The 24,668-nt window shown below is 35.6% G+C and overlaps 1 protein-coding gene across 1 annotated transcript; it reads left to right on the top strand.

Annotated features, from left to right (window-relative positions):
* Nucleotides 1-713: 713 nt before the first annotated feature.
* On the top strand, nucleotides 714-4,386 carry LOC126912870 (uncharacterized). The gene is made up of 2 exons (XM_050707188.1): nucleotides 714-1,911; nucleotides 4,370-4,386. The coding sequence occupies exons 1-2, from the start codon at nucleotides 714-716 to the stop codon at nucleotides 4,384-4,386; spliced, it is 1,215 nt and encodes a 404-aa protein (XP_050563145.1).
* Nucleotides 4,387-24,668: the final 20,282 nt, after the last annotated feature.

Below are 24,668 nucleotides of genomic sequence, written 5' to 3'. Positions count from 1 at the left end.
ATACAAAGAATTATTACATTTCAAAGAAAAATACTTCAAAATATAAAACAGTTAAACTTATTCTCAAGTATCTACTTGTATCTACATTGAAAATCAAAAAGTTTAGAAAGACACACATCGATAATTTTTTTTTTTGTTACATTTTCTCTTCCTGGATTGTCTTCAATCCGCCCCTGTACAATGGCGCCCTGGGATTTGTCTAACAATAAAGTTGTGATAGGCTTTGTTAGTGTTTCGTCATCAACCTCGAACTAACTAAGATTGGGAACTTTTTGCTGATGTGATCTCTGACTGGTAAAGTTTTGTAAGTAATCTGGCTCAGTCAGGTTGATTACAATACCTATAAAAGATTTTGGGCTAAGAAAAATAGTGAGACGAAAAGTCTTATTACATCGAACATTGTCAAATGTTATTTATTTTAAGGAAATGTGTTCAGTGCAACGTCTATCATTAAATCCCTTTAAATCTATACTAATATTATAAAGAAGTAAAATTTGTAAGTTTGTATCTAATCCTAAAATTTTTTCACTGGTAGAAAGGACTATGGCCAAGCTTGGCGGTTATGGCCAAACTTGGCGACCATGGTCAAGCTTGGCTACTATGGCCAAGCTACACAGCTACAGACATTGACTCTACTCTGCATAAAGTGCTGGTGGAAGATAATTTTAGAACACCTCATATATTTTTGATTTATAATAATAATATAATACAGGATGCTGTCGATGTTTCAGGTACTCGAACCATCCGTCAACGTCTCGGCTCAACGACTCTCGGATCAGGTGCGGGTCATCCAACGCAATCGTAGATTGGATGAGGCTGCACTTGATCGGCTGCGCTCAGAAGCACTGCGCAACCGTGTCGTCCCCGCCCCACCACAAGAAGTGGCACAAATACCTACAGCGTCACAAAATGTCACACCGACCACTCCTGCCGCTGGAGTGGAGGACGACAGGGTTGAACAAGTAAGTACTCAGTGCAATGAACGATTGAGGAGTGCTTTGGAGGATGCGATTCGTGAGTATAGATTTGCTCCTTTAAAACCAAAACTGCCACGTTTGCCCATGTGTGGAAAAAATAGAGCGCTGGTAAGCGCTCTGGATTCGCTACTTAAAACATATTTTGAAAGTAGCGAAAACCTCTATGATACACATTCGATCCTGTACTGTGGGGCGGTAGCAGCTTGTCGAGTGGCTAACGTCAGATTCTCGAATCTTGACGCAGCAGTCCGACCAAAACCAGCAGTACCAGCCTGGCAGTGCAGGATTGAGCGTCGTATCAGTGAGGCCAGGGTGCTTATCGGCAAACTATCCTGCTTCAGGGAGGGCAATACTCGTCCTAGAGTGATGCGCTTTGTAAGACGTGCATTTGTAGGGACTGAAACCAGTCCTCATGAATACATGTCGCGTGTTACAGAGCGCATCGACTTCCTGAAGCAGAAAGTCTACGCATGGGCAAATCGTATCAGGCGGTACAAAAAACGAGTTGAGCGATATACTCAGAATCGCATGTTCCAAAGAGATCAGAGGTGGGTATATAGAAATTGGGAACGATCCAACCAAGATGTGACTGATGGGCGGCGACCGGATGATGAAGCCACTAACACATTTTGGCGCAACATCTGGTCGGTGCCTGTTAGCCACACAGAGGATGACTGGATCTGTGATGTTGAGCGAAGGTGTGAAACTGTGCCAGAGATGGAGGAGGTGATAATCACCTCCTCTGATGTGAGCAGTGCAGCCTGTTCGGTCCCAAATTGGAAATCACCGGGGCCAGACGGGCTGCACAACTTCTGGCTCAAATGGTTCACCAGTTCACACTCTCGCTTAGCATCGCAATTCCAGGCAGCTTTAGAAGCTGGATCGTTGCCCCAATTTCTAACAACAGGCGTTACCCATCTGCTCCATAAATCAGGTAGTTCCACTGAACCCAAAAATTATAGACCAATAACATGTTTACCAACGGTCTATAAACTTCTTACATCTATTTTGAGAACAAAAATAACAAAACATATTGAAAAACATTCCATTATGTCTGTATCTCAAAATGGATGTAGGAAGGGGTCTCGTGGAACTAAGGAGCTACTCCTCATTGATATGGTTGTAAGCCAACAGGTTCGTCGGTCCCGAAAGAATTTGTCTACATGTTGGATAGATTATAAAAAGGCATATGACTCTGTGCCACATACATGGCTCATGAGGGTGCTGGAGTTGTATAAGATAGATGCAACTCTACGCGCCTTCTTGCAGTCATGTATGAGGCAATGGAGTACTGTGCTTTGCTATCCGGGATGTAGACAAATCCAAGGGAGTGAAGAACCTGTAAGGATAGTGCGAGGAATATTCCAGGGTGACAGTCTGAGCCCACTATGGTTCTGCTTGGCCTTGAATCCTCTCAGTACTTTATTAGAGGCTTCAGGGCTAGGCTATCCTTTGCGGAGAAGGGGTCTAGTCATATCCCACTTGCTTTACATGGATGACCTCAAGTTGTTTGCTCCAAATAATAAACAACTGATGGAACTACTGAAAATAACTGAAAAATTTAGTAGTTCCATCAGAATGGAATTTGGAGTAGATAAATGTGCTGTCATGCATGTGAAGCGAGGAGGGATTGTGGAATCTGAGGGTCTAGAACTCTCAGATTTCACAAAACTAAGAGCGCTCTCCGCAAATGATACTTACAAGTACCTGGGTATGTCAGAGGGATTAGGCATTAATGGACCGGACATGAAACAATCGTTACGGGAACGCTTCTTTGGCCGCCTGAATAAAGTGCTGAAAAGTTCATTATCAGGCGGAAACAAGGTGCGAGCCTATAACGGTTGGGTCATGCCGGTTCTAATGTATTCTTTTGGTATACTCAAGTGGACTCAGACTGAACTTGACACTCTGGATAGGCGAGTCCGAACACTGCTGACTGCAAATCGTATGCATCACCCTCGTTCATCGATCATGAGGTTGTACATCCATACATACATAAGTGTGGGGGTCGAGGCTTGTTAAATGCTAAGACCCTTCATAACCGTGAGGTGTGCAACCTCAGGGAATATTTCCTGAAAGTAAACGAGGGTATGCATCGAGAAGTAGCGGCAGTGGACAATGGATTCACTCCACTATCTTTAGCAAAAGAGAACTGGCGCAAACCTGTGGTACTAAGCGTCAATGACCGCAAGGAGGTATGGCATAGCAAGGAGCTCCATGGACGCTTCTTCCGGGCCCTTCATGGACCCAGTGTAGATTTTCTGGCGTCCGTATCTTGGCTACGATTCAGTAATCTCTTTGGAGAAACTGAAGGATTTGTCTGTGCAATTATGGACGAAGTTATCCTTACGAATAACTACCGGAAATATATTATTAAGGATGGGACCGTTGACATATGTCGGGCATGTCATAGTCCTGGTGAATCCATAAGACATATAATTTCTGGTTGTGGTCGTTTGGCTAATGGTGAATATTTGCATAGACATAATCAGGTGGCCAAGATTATCCACCAGCAACTTGCTTTGCACTACCAACTTGTTGAGTTTGAGGTTCCATACTACAAGTATGCGCCCGATCCAGTTCTCGAAAACGGCCATATCACGTTGTACTGGGATCGATCTATCATCACTGACAGGACTATTGTAGCCAACAAACCTGATATAGTGGTGATAGACCGACAAGCGCGCCGCACGATGATAATTGATATCACCATTCCTCTTGACGAGAACCTCGTGAAAGCTGAAAAAGATAAACAAATAAAATATCTTGACTTGGCTCACGAGGTTGTCGACATGTGGAATGTGGATTCGGCTATCGTTGTGCCGATAGTCGTGTCGGCCAACGGTTTAATACCCAACAGCCTCGACAACCACCTTAGAAGGCTGGGGTTGGGCGGATGGATCAAGGGCCTGATGCAGAAGGCAGTACTCCTCGAAACGGCACGTATTGTGAGGAGGTTTCTGTCTTTGGAGCCCTAACCACCGGTAGCTTGGACCATGCTCCCGCTACTGGTTGGCTCCTATTTTTATATTTTTAAATGTTATTTTGTTTTTTATTTTTATAAGTAATGTTTAAAAATATAATTTTAGAGTGTTTTAAATAAATATATGGAAAAATATAATACAACATTTGCCAAACACATATTTATAAAATAAAATGCATAATACACCTCATACAAGGGTAATATTACCCATACTGTAACTTTTTCACGTTCGAGCAATAAGGGTGCTTGGCACTTCAAACTTAAGACCCCTTATGCACGATTAACAGAAGGACTGGATCCTCAAGTCCTCAAAGACTGTTGTGTGTTCTCCAGCCTACTCATCAGTGAAGAGTTCCAAAGAGTCATTACATCTGTCTGGTATTACCAAAAAAAGATTTTCCTTTTTTAGATTTTCAGGCAGGCTAAAGGTGCCATTAAGTTTGTTGTAAAGTCAAGTCGTTAGTATTTGAGTTGTTTCAAAGGATTCTTTTACTTGTATAGATCAAAAGATTTAGGTTTTAAATGTCATTTCGTTGTTCATTTGAGATTTTTTTGCGTTTTAGTAATGGGTGTAGTTATAAAAGACTGGATTTACTATTACACGTATAAGCTTTAATGATATTAATTAATTATTTTAAAAAGTAGATGGTAGTTTTCCTTTGAAAAAATACCTGAAGTACTTACTTGTGGACAGACCAACCAGATTTTTTTACCAGTCGAATAAAATCGAAAACAGCATAGCCAAATAACTTCGGACCAAAAAACCAATACTTTCGACCTTGACAGCGTCAATACACAACAATACCACACAGTCCCAACACAAAACAAATATTTTCCAAAGCAATACACTCAAACGAATTTTCTCAATCGACTTCCAAACAATCGGAGATGAAATGTGAGGGTAATATTCTCTTGCCAAAGACGAGAGCTATCGAAAAACTCACGGTCATAAGATAATAAAAAATGGAGTGCAAAATATACAGCCAATAAAAAATTTCTAAGAAACTTCAATATTCATATTTTTTAATTATTATATTGCTTTTGGTTCGTAAATTAGCATTCTGCAATGAAAGATTTGTTGGATGAAGTGAGTTAGCCAAGCAGTTGCTTTAACATTTCTATTTCAAAAACCCAGTTACTGCAGTAAATATTTAAGTCACATTTACAACCATTAGCTTAACGAGCTAGTTGAAAAAAAATCACTTTGAAATTCTTAAATCACTATCCAACTTTATTTTCCAATCGATCTTTGACGTTGCTACGCATTAAATTAGCTTTTCGTCCCCACAGCGTCGAATCCTAAATTCTGGGTCCAATTTAGTCGAGTTCCGTTTCACTCCGTCATTACGTCGAAATTTTGGAAAAAAGGAGAAGTTATTGAACGATTTCAAGGACGGTGATGTGGTATAATTTTTGTAACTTTTTCAATTTGACGCGTCGCCGTCGAGTTTCCAATGTTATTTTTTTTTGCGTTGACCCAGTTTGTTCGTGGAACACGTTGATGGGTGACAGGCCGTACTTCATTTGCTTTTGCGTTGCGTGTATGAAAATTTTCGCCGGGATTATCCAGCAGATTCAATTTGCCAGTTAATGAACTTTGTATTATTCGTCGGAAAGGGGTGGTGTTAAAAATGTAGTATCATTTTCATGTTGCTTGTATAAAAAAATATAAAAGAATAAAACCGACGTAAAAACATAACCGAATGTGTATAAAAATTCAGATTATAATACGCATATACGCGAAATCCATTTATAGGTTTCAATAAATGCAAAAAAGTTTCATATTTTATATACGTGTACAAATAAAGTGTTCTACGTTAACATTTATTCATACTCCACAACAACTGGGTACATACCTCGAAAACATATTTCAAAGCGAAATCAACCCACCGCATCACGTAGGATAATCAACATCAAGCAAATTTATTCACAAACGTGTAATTATTCGTTCACAAAAAAGGTTTCAAATAAATGTTCTATTTCCGTAAACTGTGTACGACCCAAATTCAGTGTTCACGGAGCGTGGGATGCCATCTTTCTCAGTGCATAATGTATTACCACGTGGCTCGTTAATTGCCCGGCGAAACGGAACAAATGCCTGAGTCGAGCCTTGTCGAGCCATGTCGAGCCCTGTCGAGCCCTTTCAGAGGTCCACTCTAATTGGGCCCATTCAGAATGCCCAACGTGACCAGTAACTCCACGTTGGTAATTTTTATGGTTTCATGGTTTACGTATTAATGAATGTAATACTGAAGGTTTCTAAATAATGCGGTTTGTTTGTGTACGGGTCTAGCAATAAATGAAATGAGATTTTCGTTGGGATGTTGAAATGAGAACAAATTTTATTTCATTTTCACTCAAATTGCTTTCTGTTACCATGGCTGCTTTTTTTATTAAAGCATCATTGAAATTACAAAAGCTGGTTTGATTAAGCTGAGCATGATTTGACATTCAGATGGTGAAATGCAATATTAGGCTTTATTGCATAAAATATACAAGCCCTTTTTATCCAGCAACTTCAAACAATGCAACACTAAAGAAGTACATCAGTGAAATAGGCTACGTTATAGCGACATTCGACGAGCAAAACATTTTTATAACCGGAGACGTTTTCGCAAATCGACATTTCATTTTCAAGAGGTATTTTAAGGTAATAAATCGACGCTGTCTTCGACTTTCCAAGCAAATGTGCGATAACTTGGATTATAGACGTTTGAAAATTGCTTTTACTGCGATTTCTCGGTATGAAATGAGAGTTAGTTTTTTTATTAGAAACGCGAAATTACTTCAATTATTATTTAAGGTATTATCGGCCTTTATTTTGACGCATTTTTACCAGTTGTATGTACATGTATAGTAGGAGTATAAATGTGAAAGTGTGTTTGGATGTTTAGACATTTAGATGTTTGTCCGTCAAACACACTGAAACTACTATACATAGACATATATTGACAAAATTTAGTATACAGACAGGATATGAGCTGATTTGGGTGATAGGATTAATTTGGTTTTTTGTTTCACGGGAACGCAGGCCAAGCCGTTGGCAGAAGCTAGTAATCCATAAAGTAAGTAAATTATAAATAAGAAGATAAGTAACAAAATGGAATAGACATTAGTCGAACAAAGTTGAAAGAATAGGTTTCTTAACAAACTAAGTGCTGGAAAAATTACATTGAAAAATGAAAAGCTTTTACAGTAGGTACCCAGTAGATTTATTGAATTCTTCCATTAAAATTTTATTCCATAAGTTGAACGGAGAGCATTTTTTATCTATTTTCTGTGTTAGTCATTGTTCGTTAGTAGGAACATTTTATACATTTGTATAAAACCAGCGCAAAATTTTGGTTCATGGGATTACTGAGAATATACTAAAGTAACTGTTTAACTAAGACCTTGTACAATTAATGGCAATTGAAATACCTACTTATTGACACAACATTAAATAACAAGACTAAGATATTTTTAAAATTCTCTTTTATAAAACTCAACAATGTAATTTATACAACAATAACTTAAATAAAGTTCTAACAAAAATATTCGAGGAAAATTTCGAAAATAACTCGTTTAGTAAAAATAATGTAAACTTAGGGGAACGAAAACTACTCGTATTGCAGGTACTCGTACCTATGGTTGGGAAATTATAAACTTTCTTTTCTCGGGCAGTCTTTTCTATTTTTAACCGACTTGAAAACAGGAGGTTCTCAATTTGACCTGTATTACCTATATCTTTATTCGCGATTATCTCGTGTTTGGTTGAACCGATTTTGATGCGGTTTTCGGCATAGTATTTTTCAGACTTAGCAGAAGGTTTAATGTATGAAATTAAAATTAAAAACAGGGTTTGCAGAATAACTACCGAAGGCAGTTCCTTTTTTAAACAAAGTTGTATAGTACAACATTTTATGTAGTATGCATACAAATGTTATAATGACGAACATCAAATAAAAAAAGTAATTTAAAAAACTAAAAAACCCGACTGCGTTTCTTTATAATATTAAAATGAAAAACCCTAAAACAAGAAAGTAATCGTAAAATTTAAGCAGTCGGGACCCATTCTAAATATAAAGACTTTGTGAGGGCACATACGGCTGGCTTTCTAGTTTTTTAAATTACTTTTTTTATTTATTTTTTTTTAGTTTTATTATTTTTCATTTTGATATATCTAGTGTCACTCTGACAGTAAATACGAATCAAACGACACCTATAAAGCGGAAATCCATCGAGTCGTTCAGGCTAGAGAGTGAGCAATATTCGAATTTGGCGCCAAAAATCCGCCATTTTGTTTTTTTATTATTTTTATATATCCAGTGTCACTCTCACAGTAAATACGAATCTAACGACACCTCTCAAGTCAAAATCCATCAAGCCGTTTAGGCTAGAGAGTGAGAAATATTCGAATTTGGCGCCAAAAATCCGCCATTTTGTTTTTTTTAAATTTTGATATATCCAGTGTCACTCTCACAGTAAATACGAATCTAACGACACCTCTCAAGTCAAAATCCATCAAGCCGTTTAGGCTGCAGAGCGTGCCAAACAATTATACATACATACATACATACATACATACATACATACATACATACATACATACACTCGAAAAACATAACCCTCCTTCTGGCGCAGTCGGGTAAAAAGATACAAAAATAAGTTTAAAATCTAACCAACGTTTTCAATAGGAATTCAGCAAAGATTGAAAGAAACATTCAAAAGTTTTCAACGGTCAATACTGACGACACCAGTATTTTTTGTAAAGAATTGATAATAATAAAGCATTCATAACCATTTACTTTCAATCTTCATATATTATTTATATTCCTATTACAAAACTTTACAACTAACGAAAAAGTAAAACATAGTTTCCCAAACCTAACCCTACACCCGCCCGTGTTATGCAATGTAATAAACATAGTTTAAAGTTGAAACTTCCCCGCAGTGGTGCCGTTGTTTTGTCCACATTAACAACAATTCTGAGAGTGCTAACACGCCTGACTATTATCGTAAAGATTTCACTGCAACATGGGTTTGTTTTAGCCCAAAGACTTTCTTCGTTGCTCCTTTTCGCTAGTGGTTAAAATAAGGGTTGGATTTTTAAAATAAATCTGTTGAGAAATTGGTTGTGATTTTTATTTTTGTTGTATTTAAGTATTATTGAACTTTAATATGTATGTGTATGTTTGTTTATAGTGGGATTGGTTTACTGTTGGTACTTGTAAGTGGTTTAGTGTCTGTTATGCTATAAGTAGTGGTATCAAAGATTAAGAGGTGTCTTCATGTCTTTTTTATGAAATAGGGGACAAGCGAACCGGAGCTTCGGTAACCCGCTGAGGTAGTCGACCAGCTCCCGACTTGTAAATGGTTTACACCCGTGTGTTATGCTATGATTAGTGCTATCAAAGCATTAAAGAGCCTTTGATGAAGATGTCTCGCAGTAATCACACAGAAGCAGCGTTTTCTGGAATCAAACTAATATTATAAATGTGAAAGTTTGTTTGTTTGGATTTTTGTCCGTAAATCACGCTAACAGATTTGAACATAGTTGATGTAATTTGGTATACAGAAAGTATAAATACTTTTTATCCCACGGTAACGCGAGCAAAGCCGCTGGCAGAAACCAGTGTGGAATAATCATTACGTCTAATACGTAGGTAAAGAACTTTAGCTACTTTTCGCTAATTATGTTAGACTCGTGTAATGCGAATCCATTACTAACTTTCAGAAACTCGAAACAAACAAAACAAAATACTTTACCTAAACGCTGGTACCTAAAGTTAGAAACATCTTGCAATTATTATCAAAAGTTCATAGAGTTCAATGTACTATGTATTATTACATAATAAATACTGAAAAAAACACGTAGATTTTGATGTCTTCTAAAAAGACATGACTTTGCTCAGCATGACGACGATGATGTATCTTAAAAACTATCATGAGACTTACAAAATTAACTAAAAATCACGGTTTACTCACGTATATTAATACAGTAGGCTGCGCGACGTCGCAAGAATCCCTCTGTGACTCGAAACTAGTAGAGCTTTTCTCCATCAATGTACGTGAGTAAACCATGATTTTTAGTTAATGATGTATCATAAGTGTAAAGGATTGATCAGAAAACTAACATAATATATTTAACACATTGAATGCCGTGGTGGTCACCGGTGACCGACGTTAACGGAGGATTTGCCTTCAACAGTTTTCTATTGGCAGTCAAAGACTTAATTAAACAAAAATCAAGAAGCCCACAAAATTAAAGTACCTACCTATTACTCGTAATATTATTTATTTTACAACAAAATTTACCCTACATATACAGCTTCCTCGAGCACGTGGCTCACGTTATTCGAACACGTGTTTGTGGGAGGCAGTTTTACGCAACGGTATGTACCTTTGAAAGAACTTATTGAGTTTTATTAAAAACATATTTTGTTTATTACTTGAGAGCAACAGTAATTTTGTGGTAGCGTAACTTTTAGTTACTTTAGAGCCCAGTATAGTGCAAGATAAAGACCTATTACAGGCTTTTCGATTACTAAATTATCAGTGGTAGCATAGAATTAATAAGACTAATAATACTACTAGTAAATAGATGTAACTTTTTATGATAAAAACCTATAGAAGCAAAGTGTTATCTAATAGTTATCAGAGGCTTGTTAAATTTTCAGTGGTAGTATAGCATTAATAGAATCAAAGACTACTACTAGTAAATAGAAATCACATTTTAAAATACATATAGGATGAATAGTGTTATCTTATGGTTATTAGAGGCTTAATGTACCACCCACCAATATACTCAATGTCCATTCGTAAACCAACGATGCCCTGCTAGATAGGGATCTATAAGTACAAATAAAAATCTTTCCCTCTTTACTCCCAAAAGCCACCCAAACATAAGAACATTAAGAATGCACCCCAAAACCTTTAGACTTCCGAATTAGGAGACATTTGTAAGGGTGATGTGCCACTGAATTTTACACTAGATACTGCAATCAGCTAAGTGCATTAGTCACACGAACTAAGAACGAGAACTTTCGGGAACTTGACGTGGTTGCTTCCAACAGAAGATTCTAGAAGCTTCGAGTTTGGAAGTTTTTGAATGAATTTAGATTTTGAATGTTCAGGTCTGGTTTTTGTGCGGTGTCTCTGGAGTTACTGAGTTTAAGTTTACTGTGAATGAGTTTGTAGAATAGGTAGGTCTGTGAATGGTATGAAAATTAGTTTTGTTCGGTAATAGTAATTGAAGTGACTGCCTCCTTGGTCGAGTGGTCGCAACGCGACTAGAGGTCTCGGGTTCGATTCCCGGGTCGGGCAAAGTATTACTGGGCTTTTTTCGGTTTTTCAAAAATTTCTCCGTGGTAGCAGTGTAGCTGTGTAGCGTGGTTCTTGAATTTGTACACACAGTAATAGTAGGGTGGTTGCTTGTTGTAGGGCAAACAGTTCCACCCAACGAGTTGACACATTATCCACAATGGGGATCAATGTTTTCCCATCCGGTGATGTAGGGTGGTTAAGATTCAATAATAATGCGCATTTTCCCATTTTATTTTTAATATCTCTACTAAAGTGTCGTGGAAATTGTCAAAAACAGAAGACTGAGAACAAAAAAATAATTTCCCATTTATTAAAATACGAGGTCAAAGCGGAGCCACAAATCAAGAAACACAACTTTAAGGATTATTAATCAGAGATAAGTGTCGCTTCAAGCGCTTTTCGCCTCGTCGTTTTTGTGGACCACCAAAATTATTTCTCTCCTCCAGATTTATTAAAAATTGTCTTCAGATTCAGAATTTTGTCACCGTAAGTATTCTAATCCTAATTGTGTCTAACAGAGTGTTCCAAAATTATTATGAGTGAAATGTCTTAAAAGAATAATATGTGTTCGTCGTGAAACAACGCTTGTTTTGTGTTTCGTTATATGAATGAGGTTATCGGAGGCTCAATTACCTCCCTTCCCAATCCCTGATTCTCCAACAACCCTTAAATTCCTAACCCCCAAAAGGCCGGTAAAATTCCTAGGGCCGGCAACGCACTTGTAACGCCTCTGGTATTTCGGGTGTCCATGGGCAGCGTATGTTTACCATCAGGTGATACGTCTGCTTGGTTTCAGACTTATGCTTTAAAAACACTTTATGCTCTGCTTTAAGTAGCGCAATCGCACTTTTGACCTCTTTACGATCAATATATTTACTCTTTGAATTTTCACAAAACATCAATACTATAATTCCTTTCATCTATAACATTATAAGCATAATTTATATCATGGCTCCAGCTTTTATTTGTTAGCCTGAACACTAATCTTCTTATTGTAGACTTAGGGACATAAATAAAATTATTTGCGAACGTTTTCTATTATTTGTATTGTAAAAATATGATGTATTGGATTCGTAAATATTATTTCAGAACTCAGAGGTTTAGTATGAAAGCCTTATTATAATTCGACGTCAAACGAAAAATATCTTTTGTTACTTCATGGCCGACAGAATAGATGTTTATTTTAAACCGTCTCGCGTGAACATGAGCAGGTAAATACTTTCGTATGAAATCAGATTTTGTACTTATTCCTTTGGATTTGTTTATTTGAGCCTAAAATTTATTAAAGTAAAACATGCTTGAGTAGCTTTAAATATCTTATGTGAAGAAAGGCTTTTTCCAGTGTGTAATTTCTTGACTAAAAATCACTGTTTGCTCACGCACATAAATGGAGAAAAGCGTTTAGTATATCTCACGATAGTTATTACAAAAGTGTAGTTTCTTTTCGTTTTATCGACTGCACGTTTGGGGCGCAACCCACGTTTTTTTTTAGCAATGGACAGTCTGGGATCTTAATATTCCAGACATATACAGTAAAGTCGGTTTAGATCTTGAACTTGACTTGTTCGTGTGATCACAAAACCTCATATGAAATTGTATCCACATTTTGTCTACAACTTCGGAGACCTGTAACCGACACAACATTTAATTTACTTAATAAGTTAGCAACAAATTGAAAAATCAACCTTAATTACATTGAACAAAGACTAAAATTAAATGCTACTTGAGACAAGAGTAGAAAATAATTGGCAGATAGGATACGGAGCTAACGTAACATAGTATGCGTACTTACAGTGCAAATCTTGGAATTTGACTGATTAAATCAAGGGAGTGACTCATAGAGGGTGACGTCTTCACTTAGCCAATGGGTAGGGTTGACAGCAGAATATTTTAATTCATATCGAGTAAAGAAACATGATACACCTAATTACCTTTTAATTTAAATGAATGCTTTTGACTTTGTTATATAAAAATAATTAAATCAATGTACAGAAATAAACACCAATTTTTACTTATTTTATTGTTTTCAAGTATTTATTTTTGTGATGATGCGGCCTACGATGTAGTATATCTGCCCATAAGCAACCTATTCACTCGGTCCCTGAATACACCCAGGTAGTATACCCACTAAGAAACACAGACTCCGACAAACAAATCCAAAGTATCTACATGTGTAAATTCAATGATCAAGGCACAAATAAACAGTCAAAGAAATAATTGGTAACTAAAAATATACTAGGATTTACACACACACAAATACACGCACACATCAAAATTCCTTTCAAACAAACCCGAGTAACATACGACCCTAACTGATAGCCCTAACATCTAAAAGTAATTACATTTGCCTACGTATTTAAGCACGCTCCAGGAAAACGTGCAAACGTCTCATCTAATTTTGTACCCACTCCTCAGGGAGGACTATTTAAATAACCTAAAATTGGATTCCGAATCAACCGGGGACTCACTGAATAAATTCATTGGCTGAATATTAATTTGTTGATCTTTGTAACGCAATGTTCGTATTGATCAGATTGTTCTGTTGTCATAGATAAAATATATTTTGACTCATCAAAAGTACCTATAGACGCTAAAAGTTGAAATAAAACTAATGCAAAATAGGTAAAGTCACATAAGAAAATAAAAAATGGAATCCGACGTCTAGAACTGCGGTCCTAGTTGCTGGATCGTTCAGTTTTGTAATATTAGAATTCCGTCAACTAAGATGGTCACTTTAATTCTATTGAAAATACCAAAACGGTACAGTCAAATTAAGAAAAAAATTAAAGCAATATTAAAAAATATACTCTGATTCTAAATAATAATTCGTGGCGAAGCACGTAGAAGATTAAGTTCAAAGATGACATCACTCATCTTACAAGAACCGCGCATACTTTACTATGTAGGTCTAAAAAAAGTTAATGTTGAAAAGATGATGTTGCATTGTAAATGCATCTTTGCCTACCCTTTCGTGGATAAAAGGCACGACTATAGATTATAACAAAGAAAATCTAAAACACAAATTTCACGCTACATTTTCCACACTAAAACCCAACATAGCAAAAAGGGAAATCACGAAACCAATACATACATTAACATAAATCCATTACATGAGACATTTTAGCTCGACAAAGTTAGTAAAACTGTCTCAGTGTTTCTTCACCTAGAAAATGTGTGACGTCAGACTCTAGATGAGCTGAGGCTGAGAGCAAACTACGTAATTACAAGGCAAGCAAACCGCAAGAAACTTCTCACATACTGTACGAGTATGTGAAGGTCTTAGGCAAACGTTTAGAACAAATTGTTTTTCACATTTGGTTAGTAGGTGTCGCTTTGACTTTTCATTCGTATTTGTTTTTGAGACATTTTTCATTGGCTGTATAGCTTTTATTTATTTAGAAGGTTAAGGTCTCAATGTCGACTTGGAGCTGTAAACAACTTAACAGAAAGCAGGAGTAGGAACGGGATGGTTTTTAGTCAGTAAGAGTCTGACACTCTCTCTCGCTTCATCGAATCGGCAGATGATTTTTTTTATATTGATACTTGATGATTTTCCCTTTCAAAAAAAGTCTCAATGTTGATACACGTACAAAGCTGTTATCTTCAATCAAAAAATATCCCAGAATAGTAGCAATAAATTTTTAATATGTGCCGGTGCATCAACAGTCAAGTCCATTACTTGAAACCTTGCGATCAACAAGAACATTACCAATAAATCGTCTCCTAACATCATTACATACCAAAAAACCTGTCTCCTAAATCCCAAACCGCATTAAAATAAACTCTCCACATAACCTTAACAAATTGTCAAAGGTTTTCTAACAATGGTATCATGTTAATGACAACTACTACAATTTAAGGTATAATAGTAGCCATTAGTGGTGGCAAATTAAGCTTCAGCGTTCTAAAGCCATCTTTATAATGAAACCTTTTCATAATTAACTCAGTACTTAGTTTCCATTGAAACCTGTTGAATAATGAGTGAATTATAATTGAGCACGGCAATAGACGGGTCTGAAGATTGTTTTGCGTGTTTTCGATGAGAGGTATAATGTTGATTGGTGTGAGATTTGTTCAAGGTTATTTGCGTTTTTATGGAAAGGTTGTTGATGAACTGTGTCATGAAGTTAGTTTCTTTTTAGTAAGCATTGCTGCTAGGTGGAGTGACGATATCCGTAAGGTGGCTGGTAGTGGTTGGATGCATAGAGCTAAAGATTGAGATCAGTGGCTTGCCATTGGAGAGGCCTATATCCAGCAGTAGACGAGAACAGGCTGATGATGATGATGATGAAGCATTGTAGAGTCCCAAGGTTAAGAAAGTCATTAAGTCAGTTCAGTAGTTTGGCATGGTGTTGATGATGATTTTGATTTTTTGGTTACAAAACTAAGTTTTCAATCTCGCATCAAAAGTCCAAATAACCAAGCCTGTTAAATTATAAGGAACAAGATCAGTAACCTTCGAACATAGTAAAAGAATAGAAATACTAAAAACGGCAATTCCAAAAACAATTCACAAGACGCGCATTGTTCCAAAACTTATTCGCCAAATTAGCCTAATTCCTTTCAGTCTCAAACAAATTCATTCCTAGGAATAAATCCTAAGAGCTTTCAACTCCCATACATAAGTTAGGAACGCTCCCTTTGTGAATTCCGAATCTATAAAATAAGGCATGTCTAACAAATGGCCGAAGTTTAGGAACAAACCTCAGACTCTTTTGTTGGCCTTAAATTCTACTAATTTAGGGTAGACTGGGTCTTTGAGTAGTAGAAACTACCTCATATACAAATTGGCATTGCTTAACCACTTGAACACCGGTGTTTAAGATACAAGAGAAAATACATTATGTCTCGTTTATATCTGCGTTCCGGTACAACACGAGGTAATCATTACAGACATTTTGCTAGAATTATTAAATTTATACTTATCTATATTTTGTGAAATATTTTGGCGGATAAGGTTCTTTAATACCCAAATTTTAACCTCTATAGACTGATGATTTATGCTTTGAAACTGTTTAAACCCTTTCATAATTTTTGCCATCTGTATTTACCAACAAAATAAAATTTGGAAATTTAACTGCACTTATAAAAAAGACATACCGTAATTGAGAACCTTCTCCTTTTTGGGAAGTCGGTTAAAAACTAAAATTAGACTAAATGTACAAGAAACGGTTCACTAGCCAGCGAATCTAAGCACTCTGTCAGTAATTGTAGCACTATGGTCTCAGCTAACGATGCATACGCTGCACTGGAGCATGCTTCATCAACTATGAAGCTTATCTAACTAAACAATACACTGGGAGCATGCATTATCACACTGAGACTTAATCGAGTTATAGAACATTCTAGAACATTTTGATTTTCAGAATATTCATCAGGTATAGAGTTATAATTTGCTACCATATTAAGGTCATAACAGATTTTAAATTTGTTTGTTGATATGATGATGTTAATAGTCAAACTCCTTTAGCCACTCAAACGTCCGGCCCGCGCGACCGTTTATCTCTCTAACGTCCAACCGCGCACGGCATCCGAACCGCGCGCGACTCGCAAGTTCGTCGTAACAAAAAACCTATATAGCTACTGAACCGTAATGCCTAGAATAAAGAAAACAATACCAAAAAAAAGATTGAAGAATACTGATCAATCTTAACGATTTTTTTAAATCTTTAAAATACAATAAAACGGGTTAAACATACAAAAAACAGAACAACACAACACAGAAAAAAAAACAGAATTATTTCTACCTTTTTAGAATATACGGCACAACTATTGTTGCATATTTTATCAATAAAATATTTTTACAACAAACTAGACTCATTACCCTTTCTTTTGATGTATATATGATTATATTCGGTTAACTCTAAGTATTGTAATTAAATCGAAAGAAAACACTACTCGTAATTTTACACATCAAAAAACCTGAGGAACACATTGACATTATTATGGAATCTTCAATGAATTTAGTATATTTCTCTTTGAAAAATGTATTATTTTGCTTATTACGAAATGTATTTCGATATTTTATATACTATTGTAATGCAAAGTATGTAAAATATGTATAAACAAAACTAAAAGTGGCCAACACCAGACCGGCCATTTTTTTCGAAACAACAATCGTTTGAAGTTAAAATTAGACTAGATTTATCAGCTAAAACTGTGATATTTATACATCATCGTAAAGCACAAATCTTCTAGTTTATTTTGATGTATAACACTTGCAAGATAAATTAAACAAAACTGTAGTATTTACGACATAATTGTTGGAACTCACAAAAACACTTCAAAAACGAGTCAACTAACTTTAAAAATTTATATTTTGTTTGTCAAAGCATATTACAACGCCATGTCTTATTTTTTCGTCGAACAATTTATTCAGCTGTATAGATAATCAGTCAAAACTCACCAAACAACACCGTATTTTAAACTAGAGGAGTTAAACAGAACTCGTCACTTTGGATACTATAGTATCCATGGACGTATGACGCTCCTTTTTTTGGATACCGTGCTATCCATGGACGTTAGAGTGGTTAGTCGCCTTTTATCCCCGAAGGGGTAGGTAGAGATGCGCATTACGCGACACGCAATGTCACGATACAATAAACACTCACTTTTCACCATTTGTGTTCCAAGTTCCATGTAAAAGGAGATGAGCTACAACAAAACGAGATGAACTATTTATTATTGCCAAAAATCAACGGCTTATCAACAATACCTGTCTATGACTACGAATACATAAACGATAACTAATACTATTTTATTGCACAAGCTCTATTTACATCTTTTTCAGTATTCTACATCTATATCTATAAGTATAGAACATAATATACCTCCTTTATAAGAATTCACGACTCATTACGAAGAAAAGAAGCGACACCCTCCATAATTTAGCCACGGCATACAAAAACGCAAACGGAGCGTAACCCTAAAATGATTTTTCATAACGGTCACTTGCCAATCCTAAGTAGCGGCGGTAAATTTTATAAGCGATCAAATACGAACCTTTTTGAGCCACAAACCGTCTTAGGGATGTCCCAAGTAAACATCAAAGGTCCTTGTATAAATACAGACTTCTATGGCCAGTCGAGCATTTAATGAACAAATGTTTTCGTCAATCAATGCTTACTTAAACGGCATCAGCCATTTTTCATCATAAAAATCAGAGGAAACATGCCCTAGGGGTACTTTTTATTGTGGGTTTCACAAACCGGTGACAGACAAAGTTTGGCTGCTCTTTATGCCGCTAGGCCTTTGAGCTCTGTGATGTAAAGCAGAAAGGGATTCATGGCATTTTTATTTGATATATTTATTATTTTTGTGCTCAATTTTTTTTATTGAGGGAGAATATTGCTGTTGGTATGATTTTTAAAGTGTACGTATTGTTGTGTTATAAAACTTACCGTATATTTTACATGAAAATACATTTGATCAAATCTCAATCTTAATACATTCAAAATAGCAGCGAAAATATAATGAATCATGCCAATTCGTATTTTGAAACGTCCACATACGTATACAACATTGACAAACACAACCTTTCACCTAAGCACACATTTCTGAGGTCGAATTAAAGGACTTACCGCGTAAATTAATGTCGGTTACCTATTCCGGGGTCAGAGCAGTGCTACCCTCATCTTTCGTGGGGACCATTTTATTTAAAGTAGCGAAAGTTCGAAGCGAGTGCGGCCACGCGTAAACATTTACTTGAAAGGTATATTGATGTTAGTGACCGCAGTTTGGTTTTACAACCAAAGAAAGACTCCCCTTTTATAGAATTTGCGAGTTTCTAGCCGGATTATTTTGATAAGGCTTCGAGAATGGGCTCTACGATTTTTGAGAACGGTAAGCCGATTTGCGGATGAATATAGCTTTGATTTTTTAGTAGTAAAAATCTAAATAATATAAATTGTGGATTTTAGGGATTTCCCTCTTGAGTTTGTAAAATAAAAATAAAGATTTAGGTTTTACTATTTCCATTTTCCTAAAATTTTATATTTGTGCGTGTACGACACATTATCAGTCTGAATCAACGGTTGAGTGACTCAATATTTGCCTTCAAAACTAATCAGTGAATCGGATAAATTAATGATTATAGATTTTTTTGTCAAAATCGAACAGTTTACTTTCATTTTCATTCGTGAAATAAACATTCCTCTTCCATAATATTCTAACCGAACTGAACGGAAGCTCTTATCAACCTTTTCCCCCAAAGAGTAGGACGTCCCCCTTGTTAACCAAAGACTCCCAAACTTAATACTTCAAGTAGGTACAGTTCGCGTTAACTTCAGTAATTTGGCACTGCCACCAGTTATAACACCCTGTAGATACTGTCTGACAATATTAGTGAACTCAAAATGGCGTCCGAATTCTAGTAGACTTTCTAGAAAGTTCTCTAAAGACTTCTCTTATTAAAATTTGTTGTTTATACTAATTATGGTGGGATTTGAAAATAAATGTTTGTCTGGTTTGTAAAAGTTTCCATGAAAACAATTTTTATATGTATTCTTGCCCTCATCTAAATAGATTTTTCGATCTATTATAGAAATAGATCTTAACCTAAAACTGTACCAAAATAAATACATTTTATTCATTTATCTAAAATACATACATACATTACCTCACGCCTGTGTCCCATGGAGTTAGGCAGAGACATTTATCTAGAGCGCCCTCTACCGACGGCCCGATTCATATTTTTTTCAAGTTATCTTTTATCTAAAATACAATCTTAATAACACCAGAACGGAGACAGCTAAGTGACACAAAGCCACTCGCGTTTTTCAATAAACGCGAAGTCGTTCACTCGTCAAAATCCCTTGACATCACATCATTGCTTCCATAACATTAATCATGCAAATAATAATTTTGGGCTTCATAATAATAAGAACCTGTTTCCTCTGAGACGGAGTCACATTTACATTCATTGCATGCTGTTAGTCGTGTTCCCGTGTGACTCTCAATTTGCATGCATAGCCGACAGCCTGCATGAGAATCTGAATACAACAGCTATATTAATATTGTATTTTTTAATCAAAAATATGCACGGCTTCTGTGACATGCCGTTGTTCTAGTGTTGTGACATTTTTAAAGTATGCTTTATTCTCTTCAGTTGTGCTGTGTCTAGTATCTTATTCTTATTGATGGTAAAGCTTTAGTATTCTAATCCGTATACATACAAATTTCTTTTAAAAAGTATTTTTGCACTCTGCCATTTTTCCCAAAACAAAACCCTCTGAATTAACGAAAACATTCAAAGTCTCATGTCCATATTTTCATACAAAACAGAACACGGAATCCAATATAACATATTAATTGAAGCAACCTTTTTCCCTAAAAAGATAAAAATAAAACCTTTTACAGCCTGAAATTTTCACGACACGTGAATTTTCCAGAGGGGAGAGGCATACGGTCCGGAAGAGCTGCCTTCATTTACAAGCATTGTGTTCCCGGATTATATTCCCCCATTCACAATAGCCGATCCCTCTTCGTAATGAGTGGAATTATGACTTTTTTCCGTCCAAATCATTCTTGAGCAGTGTTTAGGGGGAATTTTGAGCCGTAGTTTCTTGTTGATTGGGGATTAAGACTGTAAGTTTGGGGACAAAGTAATGAGACGTGTAAATACTTAAGTGGAATGGAAGTGTCTCTCGTAAAAATATTCGGGGAAAAAGCCATAAAATGTTATTGCAAATTAGGAAGTTTGAAATTAAGTAGACAGTTGTAAGCGTTTAATGTGTATAATGTCAGTGAAGTGACAAAATGGTATACAAAAGTATATGTTATTGATTAACTTAAACGGGATTAAAGACATCGAATATATTAATTTAGAACTTACCGGATGCCCAAATACACCTTCCCAAACTTTCCAAGGCCTTTTTCCCCAAACCCTTAAATTCTTAACGGCCAAAAGACCGGCAACACACTTGTAACGCCTCTGGTGTTTTGGGTGTCCATGGACAATGGCTATTACTTATCATTAGATGATCCTTCTGCTTATTTACTCGGCTTATACCATAAAAAGAACAATATATTTAAAAAAATAAAAGTAATGAAGATGATAATAACATTTAAAAAATCCAAGCTACAGATTAAATGGACACAATCTAAGCAAACGCTTAAGACCGTTAGTGGTGACTGTGTGGTCGGAATCTGTGTACAAGACAAAATCATGGTCAGTGGAAGCTGGAGGCGACCACGGAACGCAACCACTAGTGGCTGTACACAAATTCACTCAGAATGGGGAACACACTTGAGCGCACATAGGCACTGTTGCACTGTTCAAATCCGGAGTGAACATGTACAGTTCTATCAACAACCAAACTTGGATTTTGATGGTAATGTTATAGTTTCGCTTAACGTCTTTTAAAATCTTTAATGATTGTCATAAATTATAAATGTAGCTTAGTAAATTATATGTAGCTTACCGGAGGCTGTGTTTCGTATAAAATATAACTTGAGTGTCTTCAAGTCCTGAGCGAACAGGTTGCTCTAAAGTAGGCGTGCTCCATCGTCAGTCACATCATCGCTTACCACTAGGCGAGATAGTGACCAAGTGCCATCCTGTTAAGTATATAAAAAATGTAGCTATATCTATACCATAATGCTCTTTTGTAACTACATACATCTTTTTAATTTCGTTAAAATCAAACAAATAACTAAATCTATTACAATCGAATCAAATCCCATCAAAGAGACCTTTATTTTAAACGTAACCCAAAGATTGAAAGTCCACTAAGTTTTAAGGAACTTTGTCATTTCTTTCATGCAAAATTACATTTGAGAAGCGCCCTTACGAATGGGGAATTTTTAGGGTCGAGATCACATTGAGCGTGGCGAATATTAAAAAAGTTTTCGACGTCAAACTTGAATTGTCTTTTTCAAAGGCTGTTTACTTCTTGAGTTGAGCCTTTATTTACTTAGTTTTTGTTCCGGGTAAGTTTGGTTTCGGCCTAGTTTATATCGTTATTGTATTTGTGTTTACATAGTCGCTCGGATTTAGAAGTTTGAATGACTCCGTCCTTTGCCAATGGAAGGTCGGCAATATTAATATTGTATAAGTTTTGTGGACAATGTCTGGCTTGAAGTTTCGTTGCGTATTGAGGCAGCAATTGATATTGACAGTCAATAATCAAACTACTACTGACCGGAGCTTATTGATGGGTTGTCTAGATTCTAGTGTGTTCTTGTGTCATGAATAATATATAAGTACTTTTGCTGTTCTTTTCTTTAAAACAATGTAATATCTCAACAACACGGTCTTGCCTAACTAGAATCTGAAGATAAGTAATTTACTTTTCTCTCAAATTGATGAATAAATATGGGTTTAAAAGTAAATTATTCAGCAAACAACAATGTACAACTAATCAAAAATACTTGTAGCATTTTGCTTCTAGAATCTCGAGTAGTTGCAAGAAACTTAGTTGTAACTTAAAATTAAATTGTTTTTGCGTAGTTGGCTTTGGAATAACTTATTTTCAGAACATTTAATTAAGCGCGTAATCTTAAGCTACCGAGCAAAGTCCAGGCATACTTCATTCGACTTTAAAATTCAATTCAAAATCTTTAAGTTAAGTGCTTAAGCTCTCAGACTTGGCCAAGTTATAACATATTTATTACATTTTAGGCACCTTTTCACTTTTAACCTCGTTACAAGGTCTTGGTTAAAACGTTCATTTAAAAATTTGCTGGTTTTCATTAGAGTTTATTTATGCTTCATTCATGTAATTTATTTTAAATATGGAGATTAGTTTGCGGTTGTTTATTAGATTACTATTATATTTTCGAAATGTCTACGTTTTGTGATAGTAGTTTACATAACAATGTATTAGGTGCAGCTCATTCAATTACTTCAATTACTCATTCTCAAGTTCATTTATATTACAGAATTGATTTCTGTATATATGAAAAACGACCATCAGACTTTGCTCTGCTAACTTTGTAAGTATGTAAACACCAAACTAATGATTGCATCAGCTAGTGACACAACATAACCCATTTCCAACCTTACAACCCAAAACATAGACATCAAATTCCTTTGACTTCCTATCACAAGATTTTATATACCCTTTCTTTCACCACCGAAAGACCCCTAAAAGAGATTCAATGGCCAATGATCACCTATTTAAAATCAGAAGCTCTTGTTTTAGTTCCGAGACACAGTTACATGGCGGACATTTTTGTATGTCCTGTGGGATTAGTAGTAATTATGTTTACCTTTATATTTAATTTTTGAAACTGTTTATTTCGTGGTTTTTGGTCATGAAAGTTGTGTGGTGAGCGGTTCAGTGTCGTGTTTTGTTTTGGAGACAATTTTGTGAGTTGAGTTAGTGTGTGTGTAGGTATATTTGATTGTTTGTTTTGATTTTTAAGTGTATGTGTTGTTTTTTGAGAGTTTAATTCGCTTTAGTAGTAGATAACTGGTAATATTATGGCAGTTTTTAGACGATACGATACGATGCATAAGGAATATAATTTCTTCAAGCGATGAGTTCTCATTATTGATAATAGCTTTTTAATTTTATGGGTTTGATTCAAATAACTACTGTTAGACTTATTACTTTTTCTTAAATAGAACAATACTCGTACTAAATAATACATTTATTAACACATTCTTGATTGTTAGCCTTTTTAAAATTCTAGTAATAACAGACAGTCAAAAAAATTGCATAATTTAAAAAACTCAAATTCACTTCCACGTAAATTCGGACAACGTGCTCAAACGAAAATGAAGTATTTAAATAAAAACTTCCTTTTAAAAAAATATTATCCGAACAGAATTATAATGTCTTTCTTTTATCAAAAGACGTTTCAAAGAGGAATCGGATTTGTCAGCTCGTTCGTTCGTTGAGGTGGACAAATCTGAAGGGAATGGACCTTTTTAGGGTTCTCTAGAGAAACAAAAGGACCCTTGTATTTTGTTAAGCCAAAATATTGCAGGAAACTGTGTTGTTGTTGTATTGAGGGTCATTAATTTATGTATTTATTTTGATGGTGTTTAATTGGCTATTGATAGAGTACATGTAATGCAATATTTTTTAAGGGGTTAATTCATCCCATGACGTCTTGGCTGAATGTAATGTAACTAATTTTTCTTTTAATACTTGAGTAAGCGCGGAATTTTTTCCCTTCAGTTTCATAACTGATGAAATATATTCCTTTAAATACTTTTACAGTTAATAACATCAGACATTAACTTCTAAATCCCTGGGAGGACATCAGTTTGGTTTCGCACCCAGTGCATTATAGACCTTATATTTAAGCACTACTTTTGAATGAATAAGTTTGGATACTCAACATGAACAAGTATTAATAAAAAACAGAAACTTAAACCAAAATCAATTCATTAAAACAACTTAAAAAAATTACTGACACAACACAATAAAACAAACCAAACCATTTATTTTAAG

This window comes from Spodoptera frugiperda, chromosome 31 (assembly GCF_023101765.2).
Source record: "Spodoptera frugiperda isolate SF20-4 chromosome 31, AGI-APGP_CSIRO_Sfru_2.0, whole genome shotgun sequence".
NCBI lineage: Eukaryota > Metazoa > Arthropoda > Insecta > Lepidoptera > Noctuidae > Spodoptera > Spodoptera frugiperda.
Note: the sequence above shows the minus strand (reverse complement) of the source record. Positions and strands in the feature narration are given on the sequence as shown.

Bases quoted from the DNA above. Each gene is read 5' to 3' on its own strand.
- LOC126912870 (XM_050707188.1), top strand. From the start codon at position 714: ATGCTGTCGATGTTTCAGGTACTCGAACCATCCGTCAACGTCTCGGCT.